This window comes from Meles meles, chromosome 9 (assembly GCF_922984935.1).
Source record: "Meles meles chromosome 9, mMelMel3.1 paternal haplotype, whole genome shotgun sequence".
Lineage (NCBI taxonomy): Eukaryota > Metazoa > Chordata > Mammalia > Carnivora > Mustelidae > Meles > Meles meles.
The window spans coordinates 36419523-36439671 of NC_060074.1; the positions used below are offsets into that span (position 1 = coordinate 36419523).

The 20149-nt window shown below is 47.5% G+C and overlaps 1 protein-coding gene across 1 annotated transcript in view; it reads right to left on the minus strand.

Moving 5' to 3' along the window:
- Positions 1-20149, minus strand: part of COL4A4 (collagen type IV alpha 4 chain) — a 124213-nt gene that overhangs the window by 8176 nt on the left and 95888 nt on the right. The window contains exons 38-46 of the mRNA XM_046019313.1: positions 17267-17338; positions 15847-15975; positions 15643-15756; positions 14322-14477; positions 11911-12018; positions 10831-10839; positions 7977-8102; positions 2676-2792; positions 1387-1575 (exon numbers count right to left, since the gene is read on the minus strand). Of these exons, the coding sequence (XP_045875269.1) occupies positions 1387-1575; positions 2676-2792; positions 7977-8102; positions 10831-10839; positions 11911-12018; positions 14322-14477; positions 15643-15756; positions 15847-15975; positions 17267-17338 (1020 nt within the window). The remainder of the gene's footprint in view (positions 1-1386; positions 1576-2675; positions 2793-7976; positions 8103-10830; positions 10840-11910; positions 12019-14321; positions 14478-15642; positions 15757-15846; positions 15976-17266; positions 17339-20149) is intronic.

The following is a 20149-nucleotide window of genomic DNA, read 5'->3' on the forward strand; positions in this document are numbered from 1 at the left end:
AGGTCACGCCCTGGTTTGGTTGGGGAGAAGGCTGAGCATTTGGACAGTGAACACACAGCGTGGCCAGCCCTAGGAGTGAGAAGAACGGAGCACCGGGACTCCAGAAAGGATGACCGGAAGAATGATCCTATCCTAGGACCTCTGTGTCTCTCTGTCTCGGCTTCTAGGGAGAAGTCAGGCCAGAGGCTGCAGGTTTTGTCTGTCTTGTAAGGAGCTCAGATTTTATCCCGCAGCTCTGCAGAGCTTTGTGGGAGGCTCTGGCTAGACCAGGGTGGGAGGAGACGCATGGAACAGAGGCCAGGCACGGAGGAGACTGGCGGCAGAAGGGTGGAGAGGAGAGAATGGAGCCAAGATACTGAACATTCAGTCTTCCTCCCCCAGCCCAACACATCTCAGGCCCTCGAATGGGAAGGGCCATGGCTAAGCCCAATGGAGAATGACCATAAGTAGCTGCCCCCCTAGGCCTGCACTCCTGGACCACCCTTGATGACAGCAGGGATCCTAGCCCAGGGAGGGCAGTGACAAGCTTCCCCCTCCATCAGTGACCCCTGCGGTTGTGTCCTGCACCCACCACCCAGCCACCATGATCTGGGAAAGACCGTGTTCGCCAGCACCCGGGAACTTAAACTCCTGACTGGAAATCAGTCCCTGCAGCTTACAGATCTACACTGAAAACAGACACGTGGGACGCCTGAGAGGCTCAAGTGGTTAAGCGTCTGACTCTTGCTTTCAGCTCAGGTCAGGATCTTGGGGTCCTGGGATGGACCCCATGTCAGGCTCCTGGCTCAGCAGGGAGCCTGCTTGAGTTTCTCTCCCGTGGCCCCTCACCTTACTCCTGTGTGCTCTTGCACACACGAGCACAAATAAATAAATAAATAAAAATTTGAAAAAGAAAGAAAATAAGCAGCACCAAGCAATGATTCCCCAAATTACGTTGTATGATTTAGAAAACCAGATGGAGCAGGGCGGGGAGCGGCTGCGGGCCCCTGCAGTCTGGTCTAAACCCCACCCACCCACCTACCCACCCCCAGCTGCCCGGGACACACCCTTTGACCTGTAAACACAGGGACTGACCGTGTCCCGATTAAATAATGTACATTTGGAGGTAGCAACTATGCTTTATATAAGAGTTAAATTTAACCTGCTGAGGAAGGATCATTTTTTAGAAATAAGTAAGTCGCCAGATGATAACTACTCTAGCCAGAATGAGCGGCTTGGGCGCCCCACGGGGTCACTCGTGGGAATTCCCTGGGAATTCATGTGGTTGTTTCAAATGAAAAAACTCCGCAGGAGAGGAGGGATCGCTGAAGACATTGGTGTGTCTGTAAGATTAACCCAAAAGCTGTACTCCGCTTTTTTGGGAGTGACCCCGCGCTCCACACATACCAAGGTCTTGACTGTGCGCCTTCTCCTGTCCTTCCAGGTATAAGAGGCTGTAGCCCGTCCAGAGCCGGGGCATGCCTGCAGGGCAGGCGGGTTCTCCATCCGTCTGACTGTGAAGAACCAGGAGGAAGCCGCTGAGGTATCCAGGCCCAAACCCTTTGGGCCCAGGGTCCCCAATGGGCCCAGGAGGGCCTAGAGGAATAAAGAAAAAAATGGAGGCAGGTTAGGGGGTTTGTTTTAACAAACACATGCACCACTTGGGCCTTATTTTTGGAGGCAGGGAGGGGGAGGAAGGCCTAGTTCTGGCATTCTTGCTGGAAGGTGGAAATGAGCTCTCCACAATGCGAGCGGGGTCTGTCCCCCATGCATCTCCAAGGGGCTGACCCACTGAAGGAGGCCAACGGCTGCCTCTAACTGCCAAGAGCAAAGGTGAAAGAGAAAGTTGTTTATTTTTTTTTTAACCCGTTTCTGGAAGACTGGCAGGGTCTCCCCATCTATGCTGTAAACCAGAAGTTACAATGCAGGAGCTTGTGCACTGGACCAGGGTCGCTCTCGTGTCTCGTTTGACCTGTCCGGACTGCACGGGCAGGGGGTCCTGCACTTGCAAAGCGGAGCGTAGGCAGCACGGAGCTCTCCCCTCTACACGCCGCAGTTGGCTGAAGCTGACTTTCGGGCTGTTACAGACGTCCTCAGCCCCCGTCACTCCTTCTCCTTACCCACCTGGGAGAGCTTCTGCGTCCCCTCCCGCCGCCATATTACCTGGCACATTATATTTCAAATGACTATTCTGTCATGTCTTATCTCTGTCCGCACCCAATGGCTACTCCCTGATTTTTTTTCTTAAGCAGGAGCCTTGTATTCTGTATAAATGCACCAGTAAGATGAAGCAAACTCAGAAAACAGAGGCCAAGTGACTTGGCCAGTTGTGGAGGGTGAGAACACCTCACCACCCCATCTTCCTCACGGCCTCTCGGTGGCAATCACACACAACACCAGACTTGCCTTGGGAAAGGCAACAGCTAAAATAGCTCAAAGCAGTGGTTTGGGGAAATACTAAATGGGGGAGAGGACCTTGACTCATCTTTGCGATGGTCGAGGTTTGGTCAGAACATGGGGGAAGTCATCCTGTTCCACGCCTGCTGCTTCTGCCTCCCTAATACTTGGTGAGTCCACATCTAAAGCAAATGCTTTTAGTAAGAGCAGTTTGGAAAGCCGCCCGAGAGACCAGGGATCTCGTACACAGTCTCAGATCTATGGTGTCCACGGGAAGAAGAGAAGCTGAAAATTTTTACCTGGTGCTCCAGGGCAGCCGGCTTCTCCCGCATCCCCTTTGCTTCCAGGAGGCCCAGGGGGCCCTGGGAGGCCATCCTTGCCCCTCCTGCCATCCGGCCCAGACTCTCCTTTGCACCCTGCACGAGAGTTCATGATGCCAGTGGTGAGAATAGTAGGACCTCTGCTAGCACTCCTGGCCCGGGGCTCCTCCTTTGGACTACACTGCATTCGCTCATGTCGTCTTCCCAGATACATGGAGCTGGGACTGTACTACCTCCGCTTGGTCCTGGGGTCATTAGGCTCTGAGAGGTCAAGTCATTTGCTTAAGTGATAAGCCAGTCGTGGGCAGAGCCGGGATCTGGGGCCAGACCAGGGAGATGCTGGAGGAGAGGTCTTCACCTTTCTTCATATTCCCATATGTTTATTTTTTTATATCGAACATATATGATTTCTCTAATTAGATATTATCCTTAATAACGGTTTTCCAGAAAGCTGAGCAGAGGAATAAGTAAAATTTAATAGGATTCGATTGGGAGTCAAGTTCCATTTGGAGGAAGATAAGAGCAGCAATTTTTTAAAATAATGATTGAGCGTTTACAAGGTGGGAGGTACGACCCTTTATGTGGATTAGCCTATTCGGTCTTCTCAACAGCCCCATGACCAGGCGCTCTCGTGTGCCAGCCTGCCGGGGGGGGGGGGGGGTGGGCGGGGAGGAGACTGAGGCTCAGGAAGGCGGCAGAGCTGAGAGCTAGTGGAGGAACCTCCCCCAAGGGGGTTCCATCAGCCGCCAGCCTGCTTCCTGACACGCTGTGGACTCAGGTGCGCCCTCTGGAGGACGTAAACGGGAGTCCTGGCAGCAGTCACACTGATACTTGAGCGGTTCTTTAAGTGTTTGGTTACTTTTGTCCAGGCATTAATTCATCAGCCACAATCTCCTCTCTTGGGTAGCAGACAAGATCCTTGCCTGTAGAGGAGTGTATTCCCATTAGCCTGAATTACTGAAGTCCCTGAATTACTAACCTTCCCAAGGATTCTGGTTTCTACCCGTTAATCTCTCTCCCTTTCTCGCTCTCTCTGTTCTTTCCCTCTCTGCCACGAATTAGACTAAAACCAACCATGAAGTCAGACAGGGCTCACGTTTCACTCTTGGACTTGTTCTTCAAGGGCGTGGGATGCCACCTGAGGGTTGAGAGCAGGGGACTGCCATGCTCGGGTGATCATCTGGATATCCCACTCAGTTTGCTGCCTCACATGGGACCCCATCTTATAGCCATTTGAGATGCATGACCCTCCGAACCTCACCACTTTGGAAATCCTGCTCTACCATACCACTGTCTGCCTGAGAGTGTCCCATACCAACCTCCTTCTTCCGTCCCCACAACCAGCCAGTCTGTTCCCTTACATCCGTGCTGGTAGAGCTGGTGTGGGTATACCCAGTCATTTCATTTTCTGCTTCCTTGGGTTTTAAACAAATCCTCTTGGATTGTCATGCAGTTCCTGGACTGCGTTCTGTTCATCGTTATCGTTCAGTAAGTGAGAAAGGAAACCTCCCTCTCCCCCTCTGGCTGAGAGACATCCTCTACTTTCCAGTAACTGGGCAGAAACCTCTTTCCAGGTGGGGCTGCTGTGTGCTGGCTGGCGTACCCCCTTGCCACCAGCTTCAAGGACATCAGTTCGTTTGGAAGGAACACAGGGCCCTGATGGTGAGGTCAGAGCATTCTCTTAACTCTCCCACCCGCGAGATGATTGCAACATGAGGCCACTGTGCTATTCTGCAAAGGGCTGTCCGAGTGCTGACAAGCCAGCAAACAGACTGATCATTGAAAAGGCAGCAGTCATCTTCCTGAAATATCAACGTGCAGCAGGATCACTGTCGATCTGGGGAAAGAGTTCCCCCGCCAGATGTTGTGATATAGGCTTTGTTCCCTTTGGAGAAATTGTCAGGCAATTTCCAGAGATAGGAAGGAAGGCTTTTGTTATCTGAGTTGTGTGCCTATGGCTTTCCCTATGTGGACTTGTTCTCCACTTGGAACTTGATTTAAGGACTAGAGCTACATCTAAAAGCCCTCCAGTGTTTGATGGATTACCTCCTTGAAGAGCGTCACATGTTGACTTGAAGATTAAACAGTCTAACAGGATGTGGGAATGTCCATTAGGCAGTAACAGTTCAAACCAATATGGAAATCACCTTTGTGTGCATCCCAGGAAGCCTCAGCCTTTGAGGCCCCCCGGGGAAGGAAAAGTTGTGGATCAAAGAGACGTGTGAGCAGAAGACAGGAGGCCTTCCACAGTGGAGGACTCTTACCAGACACAAGATATATTTAGTGTGGCTGTTACCTGCTCACACTGGGCAGGAAAGAGCCAGAACTTCATTACTTTTTTCTGTGTAGATCTCGGCTACAGCACCAGGTTACAAAACCAGCTTGGCAATGAAGGAGATTCGGAAAGGAAGACAAGAAGAAACCAACAACGTCGTTTGAGGTGGGGATGGTCCTCTCTAGTGGCAGCTGATCCTTCACAGCTGACCTCGGTGGTGGCACAGATGACCCCCAACACCGAGCCGGAAGAATCACCTTCAGGAGAGGACAGAGGACGAGCCCCATGCCCTGCCGATGACCCCAGTCAGTCAGGGTTTGGCCCCTTTTGACCCTCAAGATAGACTTGTCGCTTTTTAGCCACTGGACAGTGTGGTCGATGTATCATCCATGGTTGGCCAACAGAAACAGGCAGGGCGGGGGGGCCCAGAAATACACTGCAGGCCAAGAGGTGGAGACCACATCAGAGAAGGGGGAGCCAAAAGGGAACACTGGCATGGGAGTGGTACGTGGGAGAAGGGTAGAAAGGAGCTCGAGGGAAGGTGAGCAACGGAGCAGCACAGCATGGGAAGGATGGGTGGCACCTTCTGGGAAGGGCTGCGCACCTGGGTTTTTGTTTTTTTTTTCCACATAAGTCATATTTTGTGGCACAACGTTGGCCTCAGGTATTCCCAGTGCCAGCAGGCAGGGTCAGTGACATCAATAAGGTGAGGATGCAGAGAGTCAGAGAACACCCTTCTGAAGCCACTTGCAACTAGCTGAGCCCATCTGACCCCAGGTCAGGCAGAATGAGAGATGACAGGACATGGATCACAGCTGGCCTGTGTAGCCTGTCAGCCCCCTTTTGAAAGCTCACAATCTATGGAGAGAGAATCTTGTATGTCCCCAAGATAACTATTTGGCCATTTGGTTTTTCTTCTCAGTTACTTTCTTTGGTTCTTTTCCCAAGTCTCCATCATGGGTGAGCCCAACCACCCAGCTGGTCTCAACTGGTACTGGGGACAGCCGTGGGTCTCAACCCTGGTTGTCCGCTAGGGTCACCTGGAGAGTGCTTCCAACACACTGATCCTCGGGCTCTGCCTTCTGCATCCCGTTAGTCTGGGAGGAGGTATCGCTATGGTTTCCAGCCCCTCCAGATGACTTGAGCCCACAGTGAGGACTGAGTCCCTCAGGATGGTTTTGCTCTTAGCTGACTGTTTTAAGGACCCACTCACATAATATGGTTAGGGTTTCTCAAAGTTGAATATACATACAAATATTCTGGGATCTTGCTAAAATGCAGATTCTAACTTGGCAGGTCTGTGCCTGAGTTGCACTGGTCCTTGGACCACACTTTGCGTAGCAAGGATGCAGCTGACCTGCCCCAACTGTGCCCCTGCCATCTCCCTGTTGGAGAATTCTGGTCCCTCAAAGCCCCAACTTTCCTTAAATGCTCTGTTGAAAGGCCAGTTCTTGCCTGGGTCTCAGCTATCCTACAGCCCTCCATACTGAAGTTCACGTCTCCCTGTCCCATTGTCCTCAGGCCTTTGCCAGAAACTCCTTGAAAACACAAATTAAAATCTCTCGTTATTTAGAATTACTTCTGTTCTACCAGCTCTTTCTGCTGTGAGGTTAGAGGCACTGGAGTGGTGGGGGGTGGGGCACCTCTTAGTCACGTCTGTATTTCTCACAACGCCTAGTACCATACTTTCTAAAGAGTGCAGAGGATCTGGAAGTATTTACTGAAATACATTTGCAGAACCCCATTACCAGCTATATCTTCTACTTGAAAGTGGATTTTTCTGAAGGGGTGTGTGTATGTGTGGGGGGCGGTTGTCCCAGCCCTCAATTGCAATTATATACACAACAAGGGCGTTGGTTTTAAAAGTAGATTGTGTGACCAGTGATTCTGATGGACAGAGAGCGCGATCCATGCCGTGAGTGACAAAGAACTACGCTCACTTCCCAGCGTCCCCCATGCCAGAAAATGGAAGTTGCTCCAACCGACGCGCAATTAACTTAGTGCATAAACACAGATGCAGTGCAGCAAACACAGACAAAACAAACATACCCCCTACCAGTCGGAGGGGAGCTCCAGGTTCTGGATCCTACCCAACAACTACTCAGACACCAGCAGAGGGGACATCTTTTGGGCCCATAGCTGTTTGGCTTTGGGGAAACACACACACACACACACACACACACACACACAGGTAATGCAAAACTCAAGTTCTATTTCCAATTCCTTTGGCCCCAAACCAGAAAAAGCCAGAGCCACACCTGGGCAGTGGGAAACCAGGAAAGAGAATAGCCTCATGGCTCCTCGGGTAATTTGCACACAGGCTGTCTAGAACCACAGGCACTGTCAATTGGTCTGAAGACATCAGTGACCTTGAGCTGACCAGCCTGGACTCCCTAATATCTTTGTCAATGACCAGTGTGGTGGGGATCTGTGAAGAGCAAATAAAGCATCTGGAAGATAGTTTTTAAAGGAATGCTTTGGTGAAGTACTTAACTAAGGCTCCTGCAACCCTAATATGAGCAATGCTCAAATCAATTAAATGAACACTCAAGGTCATGGCCATAATTTAGATTGACCCTTCCCCTTTCATCTGATCCTTCTCCAAGCGAGACATCTCCTTCCCCCTTCTCCTAGGGTGTTTCTGCTCCACTGAGCCCCAGTGCGAGTATTTGTAATTCAAAATCAAGTCAACAGCTACTAATGACTATTAATAGAGCATCTACTCTGCTGTATAATAGGCTTCAAAGCCTCGTGCCCAAAAGCTGCCCAAGTGGGAGAGATTCAAGTACGAGTTCAACATAAAAAGAGCAAGCTTGTGCTGATCCAGCAAGGACGTGATGGAACCTTGGGAGAAATGTAGAAAACTGTCAAAGAGGAGGAGATTACATTGCTTCCTACTCACGAGGTGTTTAGACTCCGTGCTAAAAACTGTACAGCAAGATGCCTAGATGTTCATTCCAGCAGCATTTGATGTACATAATGAACAAAAGACCCCAGCCTCGTACCTGGTCCCGGGGGCCCTCTCACTCCAGGGACCCCCATGGCTCCTTCTGGTCCTCTCGGGCCTGGTACCCCGGGAAGCCCGGGGGTTCGAGGGCAGGACTCCCCATCAGCAGGTGGTCCTGGTTCTCCTGAAATTGCAATTACTGCTTGTGTGAGGGACTCTCACCTTACACACAAGCTCCTTCTGCCCCCTCCAGCTAGACGGACTGCTGACACAGCACCAAAAAATCAGAGCTCAAACACCCAACATCAGCTCCGTGAAGGTGGGACTCTTTCCACCGTGGGGCAGAGAAACTTCTGGAAAGCACTGTGTTAAATACATGACTGACTGATTGAGTGGGATCTCAGAGGAAGCGAAACAAGTACAGAACAGTGAAGGTTTGTTGGGGCAGGAACAGTCGGGTGACCTTCACTAGATTTCCTGTCTTTGGGCTACTTTTTACGGGGTGTCGGTCACAGGAAGCAGTGGGAGGGCTCCTGGGGCGACTCCAGGGTCAGCAGGGGCTTCACCACTGTTCAGCGCTAAGAAGCTGTAGCTCTGACTTTCGTCCATCAGAATCATCTGGCCGGCGGGTCAGAGCCCACGGTTTCTGAGCATGTAGATCTGGGGTAGACCCTGACATCTGTGTGTCTAACATGTTCCCTGTTAAGGCTGACGGTGCTGATCTGCGGATCTCATTGGAGAATCACTGCTCTAAAGGTTTGCGTGTTTCTTCCTTCTTGGTTATGTTCACATCTTTAAAGTATTTTTCCTAAAGCTTTGCTCAGTTACCATGCAAATACTCCGCAGGGAAATGAAATCATAATAATGCTAACCAATAAGGATAACAGCTAACCCTTCCTGAATGCCTTCTCACTTACTGGGCCCCCTGCTGAGTGCCTTACGATTACAAGCTCCCAACAAGCCTGTGAGTGTATGTGCTGTTATTATTAGAATATTACATGTAAGAAAACCCAGGCTCAGGTAAATAAGTGACTATCTAAGTTCACACAGCTAACCCATGGCAGAGTCTAGGCTAAAATGCAAGATGGCCTTCCTCCAAACCTGTGCCCTTAACCAGGACACCATACTGCCTACAGGACTCTTCACATCTGTGTGATGAATTCCAAGAAATACAACATATTTTTAAAACACGCTGCTTACCAGTTGTGGTGTTCTTAAAATTCATGCAAATGTGGAAAGTAAGTGTACGAATAGAGTGATTAGGCAGCAAAAAAACTGTAGAAACTGTGGTCATAGCGACAATGTAAGTTACACAGCATGTCTGTGCAAAACAGACTCGAACCCAGGTCACCTGTGTGGCTCAGTTGGTTGAGTGTCTGGCTCTTGATTTCAGCTCAGGTTATGATCTCAGGGTCCTGGGATCAAGTTCTGCATCAGGCTCTCTCCCCCTTTCCTTCTGTCCCTCCCCCAGCTCATGCTCCCTCTCTCTTTTCTCTCAAATAAATAAATAAATCTTAAAAAAAAACCAAAAACCAAAACAAAAACAGACTTGAACTCTTGTCAGCTGTTTGGGATTTAATCTCTTATAAAATATTGTGGGGAACCACAACCAACAGAGTTGGGTATATTTTTACAGTACGTAGTTTAATATAAAATGTGGCTTTTCTACTCTGGGTGACTGGAGGGAGATGCATATAAATATTTCATATTTTCCCTGACTCGCCTTGTGAATTCTGGTGGGGCGAAGGAAGCAGGTAAGGGAACGAGGGGTGGGGGTGGGCATCTGGCTGGTGCTTCATATTCAGGGTTCTAATGTTATCTTCAAGTGAGTTTATACATACAGATACAGAGAGACACTAAGAGGATGGAAGTGGAAACATTAAATATAAAACTATAATTTTTATTTTTATTTTCTAAAGATTTTACTTATTTGTTGGGGAGGCATAAGCAGGGGGAGCGGCAGGCAGAGGGAGAAGCAGACTCCCCACTGAGCACGGAGCCCTATGCGGGGCTTGATCCCAGATCCCTGGGATCATGACCTGAGCCAAAAGCAGATGCTTAGCCGACTGAGCCATCCAGGTGTCTCAGAACTGTAATTTTTAAATATAAACATTTAAAATAGTAGGACTCTTTTTAAACTCTGATTTTACTGTTCTTTATTTTTTAATAAACCAGGAGCTAAAAGGGGTCAAAGTGTCTCTTGTGTAAGCATCCTGCATTCGGGGCAAATTTTCATTACAGTTAATAAGAGATGCCTGGAAAGGACAGATGTGTGCCCTCACTATGTTTCTTTTCTTCTTTTAAGAGACTCTTTTTAGTCTCTTTGAAAACCCCAGACACAAAATAATACGTTGCTTCTGCATTGTGGTGAACACTTAGTTGAAAAGAATAGCAGCATTTTCATTGTATCACACAAAGAAATTTGCTCCTTGGAAATGGACTTCGATGTTATGGGAAAACCTTGTCACAGCCCCTGACTGGGTGTGAAGGACCCATCTTTTTATGTTGCTGATACTTCTTATTTTAGGGATGTTCTATGTATTTATATTGTAGAATTTATAAAAGAAACTTACATGGGTATGTACTGTAGCATTTGACAGAGAAAGCACTCCCTCTTTGTGCCTGAATTGAAATTCTGTAAGATGAGTGTCTACTCCGCCTTGACAGCCTATAATGAGACTTGACTGTAGGATGCTCTAATATGGGGTTACCGTATCTGTAATGAGGAAGCCAAAGCACTGATGCCTCATATAAAATTACGGCACCCCATCTATGAAAATGTAACAAGGCAACAAAGTAAAATGTAACAAGGTAACAAAGTAACAAACCCACAAGTACGGTGAAAAAGGCCAGTACACAAACAAGTAGAAGCCGGATTTAGAGTAAATTACTAATTTTATAGCAGGGCTTACCTCTGGAGCCTGGAGGGATCCAAAGTCAAAAAATGAAGCCACGCAACGATTTTCATGTGGTGGAAAGAGATTTTAAATATGTAAATTAGGACCAAAGTGACATTGGTTTTGAGAAGATACATAATAACTTGAGGATGGCATCAGTGATGAACAGAATGATGGCATCTTATTTACATAACGAAGCCCACATCAATGTTACTGACAAGAATGGCTAGGATACAGTCACAGAGCTTTCCCATCTCGAAAAACGTGAAATGAAGCTCTCTTGCACGATATAACATGAGTTGATTTCTTACAGCAAATATGCCCTAATTTAACACATATAGAAATTCTGTTCATTGGCAGGCTTCTGAAAACTTCATACTATTTAGCCAAGTTTTATAGGTTCTGCACAGAAAGGAAATAGGAGATGAGCCCAAGTGTAAGCTGTTTGTCATGTTGTTCTGTGATCCGTCATGAAGCACTGCAGTCTATTGATTCTTTGCACTACCGACATAATTTAGGAGATTGCAAAATATTCCGAGCTGACACCACATTACTGTAACATTGGTTTAGGATCCCCAAAGATATCAGTTCTGCCAATCTCAAATACGCATGTCTGTTTGCCCTTCCAACTCTCCCTTGGCTTACTTTTGACCCTCTGCTGAAAACACGTTGTCGACTGAGCTTAAATTGAATAGCCTTTTTGTCTTTGCGGGAACTAATGTATTTTACAGAAAAAGTTAAATGACACATCTCGGAAAATCAGTGGGAAGTCAGGGAGAGAAATGAATATGGTCCTCGCATACAGTAATCAACTCAGCCTTTGCCTCTTGTGTGAGGGAACACAGATTTATTTAACTTAGAAATGTTTCTGTAAAATCAACTCCTAATTTGCAAACGTACTCATTCTAATGATAAATATTAGTTTACCAAACATAAGATTGTGTAGTGAGGCCTGAAATAAATACAGCTTAACTCATTAGAAATTGCAGGCAATTTCAGAATAATTGCTTGCTTCAAGTCGACCCTCCCAGTAACTATTGAAACAAAAGGCTGGCTTCCGCTGCTGGGTGAGATCAGCAGGCATTAGGAGCTTACCTGGAAGACCGGGGTGCCCTTGTCTGCCTGGAATGCCAGGTAAACCCTTCTCCCCGGGGGAGCCAGGAAGTCCTTGTGGCCCCTGCAGCCCTGGGAATCCCATTGGTCCTAAAAGGAACATAAAGACAGGGAGACTGGAATGGAGGAGTATCCAGACCATGACAGTCGGGTGGACTGAACTCAGAGAACCCAACACAAATCAGGGCAAAGTCAGCCTTGGAATCCGGGTGAGCCTCTCACTTTTTTCTGTAAAGCTGAGAAGAGCTGCCTCTGTCTGAAGGAAACGCAAGAGTCAGTCAAAAGGAATACGGAAAATGGCTTCAAGGCAAGACTAAAGCAGAACGAAAAGCTCTGTCGTCCTGAACTTTCTCGGGAGATGGAGGGCCGGAAGGGAGGGGAAAATGGGGCGGTTTTCAGCCACGTGGGACCATGTGCCTCCTGGCCCTGGGCTCCTGCCTCTCTTCCTCACAATCTCCTCCTTCAGCCCTGCCAGCCACTCAGCGCCTCGTGTGTGTGGTTCCTTCCCTTCTTCTGTGCCCAGCAAGCCTCACCTCCTCAGGAAGCCCTCTCTGGGGCCCCAGCCCAACTGCACTTGCTCTTGATATGGTGTCACAGAAGAGCACCTGCCGCAGTTTATATTGATGGATCCTTTAGCGTGAGTGTCTGTCTTCCCCCATGAAACTCTACACCAACTAAGAGTGGGGACTGTTTAAACCTGCTCACTGTTATATTCTTGTAGGTACTTAATAAATGTTTGTGGAATAGATCAAATATTTCCCCCTGTTTAGGTCTGAAAGGTAAACTGAAGAAACTCCCTCCTCCTTTCCACAGTTAAACACTCTTTGGACTACATGTCCCCCTGAAATGGGAGTTAAGAAGCATGCTTAGGGGTTTCATCAATATTTCTAAGTCCTTGTATATCCTTTTTGGGGGGGGGGTCACTATTACTTATGCTGCATACTATTTTCCCGAACCTGAAGAATATTTCCAGGTAAAGGTTCATTCTCTAGAGCAGTAACTGGGAAGAAGAAGTATCTTATTTGGGAAAGGAACAAGGTTATATAGTTAGCCTCTTCCTTTCTTTTGGTGACTAGCATGCTTGCATGTTTGTCCGATTCTGGGGTTCGATAACTGGAAGCCCACATATCTGCAGATATAAGCCACATTCTTTAAAATTGATTTTATTGCTAATAAAGTTGAGGGAGTGTTGTTGTGTACTGTTGTGCAAGTTGTGTACTGCACCATTACAGGGATGCCTTTTGCATTGTAAACATGGCAGCCTTATGGTAATTTTGGTCTTCATTTTGTCCTAATCTTTTGCTTTATTTCACATCCAGCCAGTTATTGCGCAGACTGTGACAGTTGCTTCTCTATCCATCTTCCTTATCTGTGACAGAAAGGAGTTAAAATGGATAACCAATATTGGTTCCTTTTCAACAAAATAGTTCTAATGAACTGAATAATTCTCTGAAACCTCGTGACCAAAAATTAACATCCCCAAATATTAGCAGTTAAGTAAAAGTAAATTAAAAATATTTTAGCTTTAAATAATGGGAGAATTCAATAACAGAGACTCTTTCATGAATATGAAACAGAAAGGTCAGCAATCTAAACCCAAACTGTCCAACACAGAAGCCACTAACTGCATGTGGCTACTGAACACCTGAAATGGCGCATCCAGACTGGGTTGTCCTGTGTGCATAAAACATGCACCAGGCTTCAGAGCTGGGGAGGAGGAGTGTCTTATCTGGGAGAGGAACTAATTCATTAGGAACAGCCCTGATCATTGTACTGACCATTTATATCAATGGTGATATGCTAAAGCAGTAATATTTGAATATATTTGTTAAAGGAAATATGAAAGCTCATTTCACTTATTTCTTTTTACTTTTTAAAATGGGGCTACCACGCCTTTTCATTACAGGTATAGCTTGTGTTATATTTCTGTTGTCCAGTTCTGGTCTAGAAGATTACCAAGCATGTTATTAGGGGCTGAAGATGAACTTGTGTTTCTTCTTCTTACTTGTCCAAATATTTTTTTTTTAAAGATTTTATTTATTTATTTGACAGAGAGAGAGATCACAAGTAGGCAGAGAGGCAGGCAGAGAGAGAGGAGGAAGCAGGCTCCCTGCGGAGCAGAGAGCCCAATGCGGGGCTCGATCCCAGGACCCTGAGATCATGACCTGAGCCGAAGGCAGCAGCTTAATCCACTGAGCCACCCAGGCGCCCCGTTACTTGTCCAAATATTACCCAAACTTGAGGACTTTCTGGAAAAGTTGGGATACTACCAAAATGCTGTGACTATGTCCGCAGGAAATGAGGTTACCTCCCGGGGTGCAGAACACCAGACTCTGAAGGTCAAGATAACAAAAGTCTTCCTGCACTACTTAAGGAACAACTTGCACGCCTACCTTTCTGGCCATCTTTTCCATCACATCCTGGGAAGCCTTTGCGTCCTGGAGGGCCGGGTGGGCCTGGGGGACCTGGAGGTCCTGGTAGACCACAGTCTCCTGGTTCCCCTTTCAGAAGGTCGACACTTCCAGGGCGGCCTGGGGGCCCGGGCTCTCCTGACCACAAGGAAGAGGCAAAAATCTTCTTTCAGTCAAAGACAAATATGACTGCAGGTTACCTGAGAGCTTCTTAAGCAAAGTAACCAAATGCAAGCAAGAGACAGAGAGAATCAGAACAAAAAAGTCAACAATATCCGAAGTAAAACAGGGATTGTCTCATGGAGCCCCCAAGCCGGGAGAGGGTGTAAATGGTCTGTTGTGAACAGTTAGACAAATGAGCATACAGAAAGCCTTCCTTCCCTTCCAAGCCAGCCCATCTGGAAGCAAGGGTTTATGGCTTTTCTTTGCATTGTCATCCCACTGCTTTAATATGATAGGTAGAAGGACGGATGAACAGACAGAAGGACAGATGGGCAGACAGACACATAGATGACAGGCTTTTGACAAAAATCTGGCTGATGGAAATTAAATGTTTAATCCTATTTGAAAACAGGTGTCTACACCCAGGAAGTGAGCCCAACTTCTACTCCTACTTAGCTTCTACACTGCCTAGCATATTTTTGAGCATTTAATTTTTCCCAGCATCAAATAGGATCCCATAATCTTTAGCCCACCCTGACTAAAACCCTAAAGATATAAAGGCAGTGGGTTGGGTCTGTCCGAAGGAGCTCTGTGAGCTATTAGGACATGACTGTGCACTTTGCAAAAGCCCACAGTGCCACAGGTCTGGTCCCCAGGCCCCGGATGGCTCTGGTCAGACCCCACTCTGTGAAATATTGCCTTGCTGGCCATTGTCCCACCGCCAAGTGCCGAGGGGAACAAGTACTGTGAGCAGCTCTTGAAGAGGCTCTGGCCCCCGGCACAGTCAGCTGGCTGGCTGGGGGCAGTGGTTCACATGGGAGGTGCAGGAGACCACCAGGTAGGATGAGAGTCCATCCTGCCCCGTGTTCTGCACCCCTGTGCTCAGCATGACGCTGGTGCTGGCACCGGAAGAGGACCACTGAGAGTCAGCGTGCACCCAGAGAGCAGGTGCGGGAGCACCCCGGCCCCAGGGCTGGCTCTGACAGCTGGGCACTGCCCACACTCCTGCCTTTTCCATCTGCCAGATCGATGGGGCTGCTCACGGGCTTCAGCTCTGCCATTCCTAGGTCCTACGTCCCTCCGGAGCTGGCAGCTTGTAAGGAAGGGAGGGTCACCATCCTTCGCTGGGATGTTCTCATACCTCTTGGACCGTCGGGGCCAGGAGGTCCCTGATCTCCGGGCGGACCTGGGTAAGGAATGTCCCCTTCAGGAGCTCTTCCCGTGGCACCTGCCGGACCGGGCAATCCAGGTCTCCCTGAGAAGGCACGTGTTCTGGTGTCAGCCTCGTTATATTTGGAAGGTTTGGATTTAGTTACTAAGAGGGGCAAAGCAAGCTGCTTCTTACCTGGGGGGCCGGGGGGACCTCTTCCTCCAGAAGGGCCTGGGGGAGAAATTCCCGGACTCCCAGGGTCTCCCATCTCCCCTTTCAGCCCGGGTGTGCCCACTGGACCAGGCGGGCCCACTTCGTGCAAACCTTGACGAGGGAAACGGCATTAATTCTGTGTTTTCTCTCTGTCCCTATTGCTACTCCTGGAAAAGAACAGCTTCTGGACAGGGTGACAGCGACCCAGCGGGTCATGCTGAGCCCGACCGCCTGCTGCAGTGGTGGCCCCTATGCCGTAAGCTCTCCCTGGGTCAGTCATCACCTTCCCTCTTACACCCCATCACATGGCCCATCGCAGGTCAGCCATAGGCTTATTTTATGATTATTTCCCCAGTTAAAACGAAACAAACACAAAAACAAAACAAAAAACCAACAACATATCAACGTTCCAACCTCTACCCCAGAAGGAATGAAACCGAATGAGATCCAGCCATAAGGAATAACAACAACAACAACAACAACTATGATAATAATAATAATAATAATAAGCTGAATACACTGATTTGACGTTTCAGGGGGAACATGTAAGTATGTAAGTAACATGTAAGTACATGTAAGTAACAACCACAGAGGAAGTCCCACTGCAGCGGGAGCACGTCACTGGTTTCTTGGGGAAGGTACATACGTTATCAGACTATTTGGAGGAGCCTCTAAAATGAATCCTCCGTGACCTGAATTAATTCTTGGCCTTGCACACATATCAAGATTCTGCCTCTCTCCAGCAACTGTGTCAAATCCAGCGACACAACAACCCAACCCTGGGCCAAACACCCTCCCACCGCCGTGTCAGACTCCAGCTGCCTTGTCTGACTGTGGGCTGCTTTTCTGAGACACTAAAGCAACAAACGAGCCCTATACTAAAATCCCAGAATGAGCTCAAATGCAGTTGCTGACGATGAACCTATCTGGGGTAGCAAAGGTAACAGCGACTTGCTCGAGGAACTTGTTGGAACAGCAGCCGGTTGAGGGTGTGAAAAGTACTCAGTAGACCCACGTGGCCGTACTTGCCATCACTACACTTAATACCGAAAAGAAAAACAAAACAAAACAAAACAAAAAACCCTCCCAACTCTCTGTCATTTGTAGCATTTAAAAATTGAGTTCCACTTTAGCAATTATTCAGAATATTTTTAGCAAAGAGATAGCTCCAGGCAACATCAACAGGAGACACTGATAACCAACTATTCTTTCTTAAATTAGGTTTTCTCGGGGGTCCTTCTTAGAGAAGTCATCTTCAGTACTAAGAACCGTCCAGGACTGTGTCTCCCAGCTAAGCCAGTTTCTTAGTTCGGCACCCCCAAATTGTGTGTCGTGGAGGAATACTGCAGTTTCTCACAGTCTGCTGACTGCAGTTCAGTCTTGGCAAAGGATTTTCTCTTACCTGAAGCGCCTTTGGCTCCTTTCTGACCCTTTAAACCATGCAAGCCGTTCAGACCGGGCGGCCCGGGGGGACCTGAAACACATCATAGGCCTGTGACCCACCATGGAAGACCCAGCGTTGAAGTTCACCGGCCACTGGGCCCAGGCACCACCCAGGGGATGATTTGCTGATGGCCACCAACAGATTCTCCAGGCAGGAGCCCTGAGGTCACATTGTCTAGATGTCATTATCAAGACTAAAACCATGCCAGTGGTTATTATTTAACATTTCATTTGATGGACATTTTCTGCAAGACAGGTTAGCACATTTCTTTGGTTTTAACATACTGACTCTTGGTTTATAACCATATTGTGGACATCTCTCTCTCTATCCAGATACAGTCTGGAATTATTGAATCTTCTTGTAGGAAGGAACGTTAGGTTTTATGACAATGAACTTATCCTAGATGAGAGAAAAGAGATTGGATTGGAGCAAACCCAGGCCTCCTTCCACCCAGGCTCGGACCTGTCCACTCCACCGTGGTCTATAGATACTAATTTCTTTAGGATCTAGTCAGGTAAAGGTAGTAAGACAATAAGGACAGGTGAGGCCTGTGGCAAACTGGGGAATACATGACCTACCTAACTTTTCTTCAAGTTCCGTACTACTCTGAAAGAAGAAGCTTGCAGGGCAGGTTTGGTTGGCACTATTTCTTTGCCATGACTTCTTTCAAAATGAACCACTCTGATGCCTTTTTATTGAAACTCAGTTTATTTCATAACGATCACTGAAAACTCCAGTCTCTGTAATGAGGTATAAGTTCTTTCTGCCAGGCATCAGTGTAGTCCTCCAAGGAGACATATATCTATCAGCCTGACTTCCCGAGGTAAGTTGTCACTGAACACTGAACACCCATCAATCTACAGACTCATAAATAGATAAATGCATGAAGTATCTAAAAACATTTATATTATAACATATAGATAAGTGTAGAGATTTACAGGGAGCGGGTAGAGGAGACAAACAAGGGACAAGCAGAGGGAAGGAGAGAGGGAGGAAGGGAAGAAGGCAGACGACTGATACAATTCCGGGAGCAGACCCTCTGCTGGGTGATTCATACATGTCTTGTCTCATGGATTTAAGGGAAACCATCTTCTGCTCAGCCCCTGGCCAAACCTGGTGACCTTCCAAATTCATCGGTGGATCTTCATCGAAGGCTGAGAGCCAACCAGCCTGTCACTCAGTTTAGGGCCACATCCCTGTCATTTGCAATCGCAGTGTTCTAGCACACATCAAATGGCCCTCAGCTACCCCATGATGCCTACACAGAGCTCCCTTGATGCCCTCCTGCCAGTGCCTGTCCCATACCATGCAACAAGCAAGTCTTTGGGTGACTGGATTACTTTGCGTAAATTAATTGAGTGCAAGATCGGGTCTTATTAGTCATCCCATGCCATTTAGCACGTGACACACAGTTGGTGTTCGGTAGGTGTTGGTTGAATGGGTGAGTGGATGCATGAATGAGTGAAATGAGAAAATGTGCCACAGGGAGTGTCGGGACATGAACGGGTGGAGAGAAAGCTGTTGGAAGGAGGGGGTACAATGTCGGTTTGCATGTGACACATTCTTTAATAAACTGATGGGAGGAGTAAGGTTTGGTGAAGTTAGAGGCATCCATTTGTGTATAAATAATTTAAGTGCTAATTATTATCTACTCATTAATGCAAGTCCTCTGTGGGCTTCTTATTAAAAGAGGGAACACTTAGCTAGTTTCACTCTATTTATTATCAGTACTTGAAATGGATGGTTATTCTATTTTTAAACTTAAACTTTAGATTGGTGCAAAGGAGCCCGCATTCTCTCATCCCCACCCCCCAAAATGGGAATGCACCCTTATTTTTCCTAAAGCTCTTATTTCCTAACCACTTTTCACAGTTCTGGCTGAGTTTCTTTTTCAATCCTCTTTCCTCTTAATGAGCCAACTTTTCAAGTTTGCACCAAAAGAACACACAGACCTTCTTCATCTGCCAAATCTGGATATTTATGGCAATCTATCTGAAATGATAATAAATTTTTTGAGAAACTTTGCTATTTCAATGTATTTTGATCTCCAGCTGAAGCCACCAAGATTGATGGCTTGGGGACTTAGCTGGGGTGGAATGTCTCAGCTTCCGCTAACTCTCCATTGTCCCATCAATGCATCCAGATCCCGGACTGTCACAGGCCCAGCCCCTCACCATTGTTGAACTGGCCGACCCTTATCTGACCCAATGTTATCTTTCTAAATTGAATGCAGCTACATCTGGGTAGGATTTTAAGGGCAATTTTTCCTTTCTACTGAAAGCTTTTTATCAATCCCATTTCTAAATCAGAAAGTTGTTCATGCATAAAATATATACAGAGCAGATGAGAGGCAATTAAGCTAACAAAGCACATTCCTTGGTAATGAGGATTTTTTTATTCACCTCTCTGGCCGTCCTCCTGCTTAACACCCTTCACGTTAGGCTGCACCTCCCTATGCTCACGGGCCGGGGTGCTCTCCCCTCCACCCAGCCCGGTCAGAGAATCGAGTCTCCTGCTCCAGCCTTAATGGGAATCACAGCCTCCATCCTGGTTAGCCAGCCCACCCAGAGACTAGGTTCTCACTGAGGTTTTCTTTTGTTCTAAAGCCTGCAAATGCCACTCTATCCCCAGTGGCCTTTGTACAGGTTTTTACATTTAATGGGATGACCACCTCGTCCCTGTGCGAGGGGGACTTGCCCAGTTCTGAGTCACCCCTCTATCCCAGGCAAACTCGGGACAGCTGGTCACTGGAACGTGAAAGGCGATGGGAAAGGGACCCATGTAATTACAGGTAATGGTTGAACACAGTTGAAAATGTATCAAAACAGAATCTGAAATAAG